The sequence below is a fragment of the Anoplopoma fimbria genome, chromosome 13 (assembly GCF_027596085.1).
Source record: "Anoplopoma fimbria isolate UVic2021 breed Golden Eagle Sablefish chromosome 13, Afim_UVic_2022, whole genome shotgun sequence".
In the NCBI taxonomy this organism is placed as follows: Eukaryota; Metazoa; Chordata; class Actinopteri; order Perciformes; family Anoplopomatidae; genus Anoplopoma; species Anoplopoma fimbria.
In genome coordinates, this window is record NC_072461.1 from 3,978,657 (window position 1) to 3,991,607 (window position 12,951).

The 12,951-nt window shown below is 40.7% G+C and overlaps 1 protein-coding gene across 1 annotated transcript in view; it reads left to right on the plus strand.

Annotated features, from left to right (window-relative positions):
- The window catches only part of coro1ca (coronin, actin binding protein, 1Ca), a 32,914-nt gene that overhangs the window by 14,157 nt on the left and 5,806 nt on the right, over positions 1–12,951 (plus strand). The window contains exons 3-5 of the mRNA XM_054610781.1: positions 10,860–10,982; positions 12,354–12,483; positions 12,637–12,818. Of these exons, the coding sequence (XP_054466756.1) occupies positions 10,860–10,982; positions 12,354–12,483; positions 12,637–12,818 (435 nt within the window). The remainder of the gene's footprint in view (positions 1–10,859; positions 10,983–12,353; positions 12,484–12,636; positions 12,819–12,951) is intronic.

The window sequence follows — 12,951 nt, forward strand, 5'->3', positions numbered from 1 at the left end:
GCCTGTAATTAGTGTACACCAGCAGACTGCCATGTCATCTGAGAAGGCTCTGGCCTAGGGCACCGGATCCTTAGGCCTGTCATCACACAGCTTACACCTCTCAGCACCTCATTCAATACGGAGCTCGTACTGGAGGGGGGCTGCAGGCTCGACCAGTTTCACAATCCTCCCGCCCTCCGCTCTGTGTCTGTGTTTGTGTTTGAATGATCTGCCCTCTGGATGTCATGTCCCAGTACAGCAATGGTGTTTCTACCGAACAAAGTCTACTTTCACTACTGAACTAAAAAAAGTTGTGAGAGACTGAGGTCTTTATGTGCAGAGCAAACCTCGGGGAAATTTCCCCAAGTGAGAGATTAAAAAAACTCTCTCTTGATTTTTAGATCTTCCCACAAACAATTTGGCAGGCGTGACAAGGACTAATCCTTCAGATATGGTGTTTTCCTCATTTCAACAGGCCATGCATTGAGGCACTGGAGCTGAAAGGGGAATACCATTTTATTTAAGAATAATAGTATGTCCTTATGCATGTTATACTTTGGACAGTGTGACCAGTATAGATTGCTACCAAACCAGTTGTATAGCCTAGCATGTAAAGAGAGTCAGTTGTTCGGACATCGGAACAACATTCATTTCAGATCTTAAATTAATGTTCATTCCCCTTTTATTCATTTTTGGCATTTATCACCATGTTGTTCTCAGCTGGCAATGCAGGTCTCAAAAGTGGGGCGAGTATGACTAGACCACTGCAGTGGATCAGCTCTTAGCACCAAAGATAGCTTCTGATAGACTGATTAATCAAGGATCATTATGTTGTTAGAAGATGGTTAAACGGATTTGTATGTGAATCAGTATGCTTTTTATTTTTATTTATTTTTTAGGGCTGACTGTTCAATTGTTTTACAATGCTCTGCTTTACGGATGAAACTGTCTGATTGAAGGACACGTGCAGTTTGAATCACCCGGGTCTCATTTCATTTTTGTTTCAAGGGCACACATTCCCTAAACACCCCCACCCTCCCACCCACCCCTTTCCATCCCTAATGTGAGGGTGCATCTGTCCGGCTAACCCATCTGCCCAGACTGTGTTGCTCCCAGTCTCTGCGGGCAGCCAGCTGCTCTGGGCCTTTGTCCCACGCTTTCTCCCAGCGCAGCTCTTTGTCATTACCACACTTCGGATGGGGGGAGGCAGAAGGGTGATGATGCACCTTCCCCCTTCACAATTAAGCCATATGCAACTGTGCACCGTCTTTGTTGAAGTGATGCAATAACGTTAAGAGGTTGAATTATTGGATTTATGAGCCCCAATGAAAAGCACGGTACTCCTTCGGGTTATATTCTGAAAAACCCTACTCTTTGTCATCATTTTATGTACATGAAAATGGATGGCAAAGCATCTCTTGGAGATCAGAGGTTGATGTTGTGGCACTGTGACCTGACCTGAGGTCTGAGCCTCATTTTGAGTTGTCAACCAATGGAGCCATGTCTTTGTGTGACTCAGTAGGGTGAGGTTACAGCGGCAGGCCGGCGTGACTCAGCACAGCCACGAGTATTGTTGCTTCCTCCTGTCAGAACACAGGGATTTATAGAGAGGGCATCAGATGTCCAGCTCAACACATGTCATTCCCTTGCCTCATGCTTTCAATCTACTCCTTTCTCTTTCTTAGCAGGATGCCTGCTAATTTATTCCCTGATTTCCATATGAAGGAAACTGTGGGAGTAAAAGGGGCTGCTAGCAAGTGTTCAGTGAAACATTCCTGATAATTCCTCTTTGTCTGCTGAGCATATGAGGAGGGAAGTTTCAGTAAATCATTACAGTTGCTGTGGTTTTCATGCCTTATTTGTTTTATCTAAGCATGCCATTGTTTAAAATTCCCTGCTGTCTGTCCTGTTTTAGCCATTAGTACATTTATTTTCCATACAGACGTCGGGTTAGTCATTTTGTCGATTGTTAGCATCTTTCGTTTCCTCTTTTGCCTATTTTTTTGTTAAGCTGGATCTCAACTACAGCCATAACACCAGAGAGTGCATTGCTTAACCTAGAAGGCATGTTGCCCGCTAGTGCTTCAAATGCTGCCTCTGTTCAGAAGAGGATGATCAGATATCGTGTGTGTGTGTGTGTGTGTGTATTTTGATTTGGATTCAATCCCTCAATGCACCATTCATCCAGTGCTCAACCTTTGCTGTTGGTAATCCCTGGGTGTGTGCACAGTGACGCATTATTTCTGTTGTCTCACATGCACCAGTTTGGCTGCTAACTAAGCTTTGCTCTGTCTCTACTCACAAAAACCACACTGGGTGTTCATTATATCCAGGGTCTTTCTCCATACTTTGGTCAGTTTCTATACTGCTCAGTTGCCTCTGCCTTTGCCGCCTCTGCCGCTCAGTCCTGCTGACTGCAGATTTTACCATATATGGTCATTCACTGCTCCCTGCCTGACAGCCTTCCAAGACCATTTCCTCCCTGCCTTGCCATTGGCTGCTTCGTGCAGTGTCGGCACACATGTGAATTCTGGGATAGGCCGAAATATGAAGAGCGGCCAAGATTAGAGAACTAGGTTGAAGTCAGATGTTGTCTCTGTCACAGAGTCACTCACTGTATCCAAGTGCCATATTAGAATAATTGTTTTAATGTGATAATCGGCATGACTGCTGGAATACTAAATACTATTTATTACTATTTATGGCTGTGAGCCCTGGTAGCTTTTTAAATAAAGCAAAGCTATGCCATGTTTTTCATGATAGCAGATGGTGTGTGTAGAATGCCATTTTAGTCATTTAATGCATTAAAATCTACTGCACAAGAGCAATTAAGTCACAAACGAACTACCTTTGCACACATATGCACCAATCTTGCACACAAAATCTTTTGGGGAGGGCTGCCTTTCATATGGTCGAAGTTGTTTTTAAAAATATCTTTTCATTCAAATGTTGTTCCAGTTGATCATTTTTGGGGCCACAGGATGCAGCGCTGTATCACAGCATGCACTGGGGAGACGGTAGGAAGATGTGGAGACACTGTGGACAAATGGCCATCCTCCAGAGAGTGTCTACTCTGTGCAGTCTCATCAAAGACATGACAGAAGTTAATGACTCCCCTGATTTTTATAAGTTGTTTTGTCTTAGATTTTTAAAATGACTTGGAGTGGAACTAATCACTACGGCTAATGGAAACACAGATCGTGTGTCATCAGTCATCAGCAACCACCAGCCAGTGTTGGTCAATGGCCTTCTGTTGTATGTGCACCTGAATACTAATAGATGTGTTTAAACATTTCAGCTGCTCGTAATACATCCTAACTGGCAGCAGAGCAACCGTTATAGTAGTAAACCGTTTACTTTTCTAAGAAGCTATCTGGAATAAATCTTATGACCTAGATAGTATCACTAATCATGTACTGGAAATACACAGTACTACAGTCTATCTGTAGTACATATCTGTATAGGTATTTCTACTTTATCTCTCCAGCTATATATAGCTCAGGTTTCAGTCGGTAGTGTGCTGCACTGCATTGTTCCTGCCCTATCATACACACACACACACACAGACTCTGAAAAGTGGAAATTTCCATGGAGCACTGAGCAGCGCTGGACAGCATGCAGACCCTTTAGTGGTGTGCATGTGTGCATCACATGTTGAGCTGCAAGGAAAGGAAGTGTGCAGGCCTCTTGTTTGAATGAAAAGAATGTCCTCTACTGCCTTAAGGGATGTCGTTCAGCCATTTTTTTGTGTTTCAATGTTGAGCTTTGTATCTTTTGCTGTGTGATTCACTCATTTTCTGCAGCCTTACTTGTTGCTATGCAACTGGTTGTTTTCTAGGCGTCAGACATTCCTTTGGAAGGATACAAATGTCTGTAGTGTAGTTATGTACATGTTAGGTATTCGACTGCTGAGTTTAGCCCCTTTCTGTTGGTGTGGGTGGGGTTTTTTGCACAGTTATTTCTTCTTGATGGTTTTCTGGACAAAATCGTTTTGCTCCTACTTTGTAAGTCTTGCTAAGCGCACTCCCTATACCCGTAGGCTGGTTGCCTTGGAGATGATTTTCTCGCTTGGCTGGTTTAGTATGTTTGGTCCCTTTTTTTTTTTTTTTTTTTAAGCAGTGTTGTCCAAGTGTTATGTTACTGTTATGTCGGTTTAATAGAACTGTTCAGTCAAGGTCTTGATCGATATTGCAAACTGAAGTCTGAATACAAAACTGGAGGAATCTCAACAAATCAAAGCAGGAAGTAAAATGAATAGTTATAGCAGATTAAATCTGAGATGATGTTCTTATTATTGCCTTAACAAGTTTGGTTTCTTTTTTAGTCAAATAGTTTGACAAGAATTGACAGCAGGATTTGATAGACAGAATCTTTAAAGAGAATCGTCCCTCCTGCTGTTGGCCTGCTGGCCTCACTGTAGCCAGAAGGTTCCTGGTCACAGCTTAATTACCATTTAACATTTTCTTTTTGTCAGTTTTATCTTGCTTTTAATATAACCAATGTATATTTCCCTGCACTCTTATTAGATGCGCAGCAAGCAGTAGCTGTTTCTGCATGTGTGGAACTTTTCGCTGTCAAATAACTGGTTACTGCCAAAAAGCTGTAGGACAAGATGACCCTGAATTGTGCTTGAGGTTCAAATTGCACCAAATAGTGGAAGTTTCTTTTAGGTGGCTTTTGGATCTTAAAATCCACTCTCTTTAGCAGTAGGAAGGATTACTGTCAGGTTTCTTTTGTCTGAGAATCAATTGCCATGACTTGACACTAATGGACCATTATATTGGGAACTCGTATGACGCGCTCTGCTGAACACGTTCAACATGCATTTAGCACAAGTCACAAGTTAATCCCTGGTCATCACTTTTCCGCTGTAGTTCCTCACACATCAATGGTAAAGCACTAATTTACATATAACTGCATTACATAAAATAAGCAAGTAAAATTAAGTTTCCGTTTCATTTGGCACATCTCTTGTTCTGTCTCTTTATTTCACAATTTCCTTAAGTTTGAGGAGGCAGTTGCATATACAACTTTAGTAACATTAAACTAGATCCCTAATTGAAATGTCTGTTTACCAGAACATTGTCCGATACAATGGAATGGTGTTTGACTTGGTATGAAAGGGGTATAAGAAGTCTGTCAAGATTTATTAAAAAAATATCCTACAGCTCCAAACTAGCCTTCGTTTATCTAGCAGTTATGTTCATGTGTCTATTGTGTAACCTAGCCGCAAGACTTTTCATCCTCTTGTGATTAATTAATGTCAGATTTATCATCTTGTCTCTGCCTCTCCTTAAAACATTTCCTTGTGCTTTTGGTTGGTACATTCTGATTGATGTTTTAGTACAAATGCCTCATTTTAAGACAAATACAGACTTGCAAATGTGCCTCAAGTTCTGGTTTTCCAAGGGGAACGAAGGGAGAATGCAACAAGTTGCCACAGGTATATTTACCTCACTGCAATGTGGTTTGTGTCACAAGCTACCTTGTGTGCAGCTTTGGGTTGTTGTTTTCAGTTAAACTGATAATTGCTAGTTTGAACAATTACAATGATCGGACTCCATGCAAACTGCATTCCTGCATTACTGCATCAGATATTTATGCACACTCGAGGCAAGATACACTAGTGTTCGCTCTTCATACCCTGGAATTCCAAATGTGTATATCGGACACGAACACCATTAACACCTCAAAGGGTGCTACATTTGACACCCTCACGGCCCTCTTGCTCTCATTAGTCATACCCATACCAGTGCTGCCTGGGGCCGAGGTGTGGAATGTTAAGAACGCCTGGCTCTCTGGTTGAACTACTGGTCTCCTCTGCCGTTCTCTGGTTGATCAGGAGGGCGAACTCCAGAGCTTAGCTTGAGTGTTACTGGGGCTCTGTGGTTCATTGCAGCAAGTCACCATAGTAACTATTTATTTATAAATAATAACATTCCCTCTATTTTTTTTTTCTTCTTAATGTTTACTCAGGTGAATCAAAAGTGTGGATGGAAAATGGTGGAAAACTGAGGCTAATGTTTGAGGTTGTGGAGGAATTTTTGCAGCATGGCTGAACTGGACTAGACATGTGGGATGTGCTGAGAAGTCTCTCGGAGTGTGAAACGCTGATCGCTCCCGTAGGTGGTCTTAATCTTTGTGGTCTCTGTCAACCAAGTTTCTTCAAGGACGGACATAAATATATTAATCGGTGGACTGGTCTCACAATGTTAATACTTTGAGTGATGTGTTTTTTGTGGGTGTGCAGGGAGTGCAGTTCTCAACCTTTTTGGTAATTTGGTTAAAGAAAATGAATGAGAAAATGTTTTGATGCTTTCTACCGGCGCAGCGTTGCCTCGCATATCATTTTTCATTTCAAAAACCCCATTCTTCTTGTGTCAATGCATCCGAGGGAACGTTGGCTAGCTAAGAGCATCTCTGCCTGATACGTTGTGATTGCCGTGGTGACACACAAATGTAACTGGTCATTAAAATGATATATTTTAATTTGACTTTTTTGTTTGTGTGAGTTCTTAAACACATTTAGATATAAATAACTAGCTTTTTAAATTACCCAAAAATATTTATTGGGATTTTAATCTAACCGTTTTGCAGTACCTCTTAAGCCCACTAAATTGCTCCCGATATTGGCGAAGAATAGATCTATAATGAGCATGATCCATAACGCTTTGGATCCGTTAATGTGGTGAAAATAGTGTTAAATTATTAAAGAAACAAATAAATAACTTTGATCTTTGAGATTGTACAAGCCAACAATTCAGTTCTCTCTTTGTCAGATTTGTTTGGGCTGTTCCTGTTGCTACACCTGGTCATCAGTCTGTGTCCTTCCTGCTTTACATCCTGTTCCTGCTGTCTTCAGGAAATCACGTGCCGGAAAAGTCCACCGAACTCAGCTGTAATAAACATCTCTACGGCATGAGATAAAATCAATATGGACAGACATCATGTCTATCTCATCTTGCACATTTTTCTAGTTCTGTGATCAACTAAATGAACATTTAGTAGACCCAGCTGCAGATTGGAGGTCAACAAGTCTCAAATTGAATGGTAATGTTATCTGATACCAGAGGGCGGCTCACAGCTCCCTATTGACAGCAGTGTCAAAGTCTGCTTTCTTTACACTCTGCTTCAGGGTAGATTTCAGGGTGTGGTCAACAGTCAGGGTAAGGTTTAGACAAGATCTTGTGATATTCACATACAACACGTACACACATGCACAGAGTTCATTCTCACATACACTGGACTTTGATCACTAAACTTAAAGGTGGAGTTTGTGTCCCGGCCCAACTCTGTGTCAACCAGGTGACTGCATGGTTACAGGCCAAATATTTTCATATACAGTACAGAGTCACTTTCTTCCTGTGATTTGTGTAGATGTCCAGCTGTTGTAGGACTGCACTGACCCATGAAAATGATACATCTGTTCAGACTCTCTGAATATAAACAAACTGAGATATGAATCATTGTACTTGGTGTTATCTGCTGAACCACTTTAGATGTGCGCTGTAACGGCAGCAGGCTTGAAGGACCCTCTCTGGCAGGCTTCTGTATTTACTATAGCTGCTATAGGAAATGTTGGAGAGCAGGAATGTCTGAGCAACATGACACTCTTATCTGGGACTGGACTGTCCCTCCAAGGCCCAGACCAGCATCCTCTGCTTGTCTCTGGGTTTTTGATCCTCACTTTGTTTCGTACCATAATTAATAGATGCATTTCTTTATTTCCTGCTCTTTTGAACTTCTGAGCATATCGTAGTGTGCTGCAGACAGGGATTTGCACTAAAAGGCCATTATTTACAGCTTTCTGTATTCATCTCTCAGTTCCGACAGTTGCGTCCTTTTTAAAGCCTTAAGTCACATGTAATCTTTCGGCTTCAAAAGCCACAATGTACAATTTAGGGTGAGCTCGGGTCTCTTAGGAACGTTGAGACTCGATTTACTCACACCAGTAGTCCTGCCTTTTGTGCACATGGGAGAAGTTTGCCGTCAAGGCTTTCTGCCAGAAATCTCTTTCTGCCTGTTATCTCCTTAGGTTTAGGCTACAAACCTACTTGGTTAGGTTTAGTTAAAGATTGTGATTTGGGTTAAAATAAACCCTTACTGGTAGAAAGCACTGAAGGCAAACTTCTCCTATGTGAGCCTTTTGTGTCCGGGTCTCACGGACTAAAGTCAGTTCTCTCTAGTTCACTGCATCGCTGTTTGATAAATGGAATTAAATTTGACTTGATGTTAAACTGCTGTTGAACACAGTGCTGCAAGTAAATACTAGTGCACTCACTGGTGCTTACAAATCTATTCATTTTATGTCCACACCATTCGTAGGAGCTAAGTTGTAGTGCGAAAAGACACAACTCAGATGTACCTTTTTTAAAACAAGAAATAGTTTCAAAGAATCTGTCCAAGAGGCCACTAAAGAAACGAAGACATTATAGATAATGCAGAAGCAGATAACAGTGGATTAGTGTTAGTTAAAAAAAATGGCCATCTGGACAGTCGGCACACACTTTAATACCTTTATGTAAAATGCAGCTTCTTTATGGTTGAAGACATGCCCTTTTGCTGTTTTTGTAGTGTCCCGTCAGTGTAAATCCCTTGAGCATACTCTGTGCATGCATGCTTGCACCTGTCAAATGTCCGAGAGGCCTACTCTATATTTTTTTTAACTTTATTTCATGCTCTTAGTTTGTAAAAAGTCATATTTATAAATGGAGGTTATTCTGTATGATTGGTTTGCAAATAAGTCATGTTTTGTACAAAAAGATCAAGACGCTTTACAATGGTTCAACCAGACTGACAATTGATAGGGCAGCAGACAAAGATCACTCTGAAACAACCGTTGGACAAGAATAGAAGAACTTACCAGTCATTGGTAAAAGAAACTGGAAACTAGCAAACAAAGTGTGTGCCGGTTTAAATAGGAACAGGTTCCTGTTTAAATGTCAAGTGCAAAATAATGCAGATGACAAGCTGGAATATTAACAGGTGTGTTGCTTAAGCAAAGCTATTCTTAAAACATCACAACAGAAGGCAAGTGTAGGGTTAGGACTACTCGAATAGGATCCCGGAATAACAGATGATCATATTATAGACTGATGAATCACAGTTTAAACCTCTTCAATAGAACCACCGAGTACACTACAGAGGGGCCGAAGGGAAAATGTCCCCGCTGTGGGACTAATAAAGGATTTATTATTAAATTAAAAATGACTGCCCAAAATATTTAGAGCCCAAATGCACTGTTGCGTTTCAGTAATGATGTAGGGTCACTAATGCTTTTATGGACTGGAAAACAAAATTCTAATCAGAAGGTATTTGGGAGACAAAATGGTTACAACAGTATTCTCCCCTGGCATGTTTCATCCTTTCTTTGGGGCCAAAACTATTTAAAATTTTAAACAATACATTTGTGTTTTTGTCCGTTTTTAAATCGTCACTATTGATGGTAAGAGGAACAACATCCATATAACATATGACACCAGACTTTAGAGCGGTATTGTATGTAATCATGAGGTTTATGTCTAATTTGGGTTGTACTTCTTACTCATTACTACTAAATCTACAGTTCTTAGATGTAGTCACTCTTTTCCAGCCATCATTTTTTTAATTCCCAATGTTATGGCAGAAAATGAGTCTTCTTTTTTTTCTATTGGGGAAGCCATCGTGCTTTAAATAGGGTTGCAGCAGCAGGACTCTTTCCACAGTAAGTGACATCATTTCTTCTGCCCTGCGGTGGTACTTGAATTCAACACAGACTCGGGTGTGTTATAGACAGCCATCCAGCCATGGATCTGTCAAGTCACCTCATCATGTAGAGAGGGCACCTGGTTCTGCTGGCTCATATGGTTCAGAGGTCAAATCCAGCTGATTTTAGGAGGATAGAGGAGGCTGTAGTACAGTATAATTGAAGGTTGTTTGTGTGTAGGTTTGTGTTTGTGTTGTTATGCACCATGAATGCATTTGTAGCCATCCAGTCCATTAGTTGTATAAGTTGTGTTTGATACAGGGTTACCATTTTAAAGTAAGGAGATACTGTGGAAAACTCTGCATCTGTTGGCACGGCTACTGTATAATGACGTCACCACTAATAACTTTCCTCATTACTGCGGGTGGTCCAATAGGGGCTGAATTTAATCTCAGTTTGCATCTAAGCGCACTAACAAAACCTTAGCTTCTTATTTTGGCTGAGAGATTGTGACAAACGGAGCTTCTGGCTTTAGGCTGTTAAGTTTGTTGAGCCTTGTAAAAGGACTACAAATGTTTAAAAATTCCTAATCTACAGCCCTTGGCAGGAGGTTTTTTCAGGACTGGGATTTCCCCTCACAACTTAAAACATTTTGACAAAACAGTTGGTCTTATGCAACCTGACCGACTGGTTGTAAATGTGGGTAAAAATGTATTGTGTCATGTTTTGTAATCAAATCCAAAACTAATTTCCTTTATAATTTGTTCTGTCTTCAAAAATGACTTACTATGTCTGTCATCGTTTTCTTTTTTTTAAAGTGACTTCCAAATCCTCAAATAAAAGATTTTATTGTATTAAATTCAATGGAAGAGTTTTGCAAAAAAAGCAAATTCATCATACTTTAACAGACATGAGTTGGATCCTTCAAAGTTCGCCCTCAGTTCGGATTCTGTCCTCAGGCTGCGTCACTCGCACATCATTTAATTTTTCTCCATTGAATTAATCTGTTAAAGCGTCTTTTCTGAGATGTTGCGTGTGTTTGAGTGATTTTAATTTTCCAGGTGGGATTTAGGATTATACTGTAATTGACCCGTTTCAAAACATGCTCACTCCTCCAGCATGGCCAATGTTCTCTGAGCAGGATCAGAGTAAGACTAATCTCATTGCTCTGTGTTGTCTATCTTTGTCTTTACAGACGGGACGCATTGACAAATCCTACCCCACAGTGTGTGGTCACACAGGCCCGGTGTTGGACATCGACTGGTGCCCCCACAATGATCATGTCATCGCCAGCGGCTCGGAGGACTGCACAGTGATGGTAAGGTTTGCCACATCCTTTACACCTGAACACAGATCTCTTAATTGGGGGTAATGCAACACACACATTGTTGAGTTGATAAGTGACGGTGCTTTTATTGCAAAAGGCCAGACTGTTGTAACTCAGGGATGGGTGCAGACCTCACCCTCTGGATTAGATTAGACTTAAATATGTGTTGTAGTAATCAGAGCTGGGGAATGATTTAGCTGTTTATTGAGCTGAGGTCACCAACTGTTTTGAGACTGCAGTTGTACTTTCCTCCATATGTCCTTATTTGGGCAGTGAAGTGAGTTTAGTGTGCTGACTGTTTGTTTGCTGCTACTACTTCCTCACCTGAAAGTCCTGACTTCCTGTGAAACCCACTCTGAATCAATGCCATATTTAGTTCATGTGTGCAGGTGTATAAGCTATGAAATGAACAGAGAAACCATCAATAGTTCCTCTCTTCATAAAATTTGATCTTTGGAGGGAAAACTCACAGCCTAAACAGGCTCCTGTTGATGTTTGGTTTAGGTGGAAGTAGGCGCTTTAACTGCAGACTGATATGCACCATGATGTGGATGTGGCTACATCATTTTTTCTTTTTTTTTTTTTTTTTTTTTACAATTTATTAATTTATTAGCATGTTAAGAAAGGTGGTTGAATATATGCTACAGGTGTATTGCTAAACAATGAATGCTATGAGTGCTTCACTCATAGTTTGGAGATAGCTTGGTGTGACAGAAAATGCAAAATGAAATGCAATATGCAGATGACAGTTTTTGCCAGAAACGGTAATACAGGAAACCTTTTATCACCTACATATAAAACGTATCTCTTGTATATCAAATACTATGGTTTTTTTTTCAGAATGCCCTTTGACACAAGTAGCTTCAACAGTTGTGTTTAAAAAAAAAAAAAAAAAAAATCACAGACAATAATTGAACTGAGGTATTTGATGGACTTTACATACACAATAAGTATCTTTTTTTGTTAAACCACTTTCATGTGTCAACTTTGAATCTCTTAAGTTAAATAATTTATCATCAAAATCCTGTTGTGTGAGTGGTAAATAAGACTGCATTTTTATCATTTTTAGTTGAGGAAACCTTATTGTACTGTATTTTACTAAATTTGACTATGTCCCATGTCCCCTAAATCTAAAAATGCTGTTGTTGGCAACTGAACTCTTAGTCACTGCTGCCCCCCAGAGGATCGTTTTGGTAACTACCATTTTACTCATACAATTGGTAGGGTGGGGCTGATGGATTCACAAAAAAAACTTTTAGAATTTAAAAATGTTGTCCAATACCGGGGGTATTATGGTTGTCCCTCCAGCAGGCTTCACTGTCTGTTTTGTTCCTGACCTCTGTCCTGTTCACGACCCCACAGGTGTGGCAGATTCCTGAGAATGGCCTTGTTACTGCAATGTCTGAGCCAGTGGTGGTACTGGAGGGCCACTCCAAGCGCGTTGGCATCATCACATGGCACCCAACAGCCCGCAACGTCCTTCTTAGTGCAGGTAAGAGCTGTCTCCGTGTCCCTAAATCTACAAAACTCGCAGAAATTCTATTTGAACAGAAGTCGTTGCGTCGTAGCATGTCATCATAGTGGCAATACGTATTGTGTTTGGCTTGGATGTGCTGCTTTTCTGCTCACTTTCATATCACTTCAGGTTGTGACAACCAGATCATCATCTGGAACGTGGGCACAGGAGAGGCTATGATCAACCTGGAGGACATGCACCAGGATGTCATTTACAACGTGTCCTGGAACCGCAACGGTAGCCTCATCTGCACCTCCTGCAAGGACAAGGCCATCCGCGTGATCGATCCCCGCAAGGAGATGATTGTTGCTGTAAGCAGTTTTCAGAAGATTTATTTATTGTGACATTTTTCTCTTTTTTATATTTTATTGTATATGAGAGGTAACTATTTTGTTTCCTATAAATTGTATATTAAGTATGAAACCAAATTATCACAATATAGGT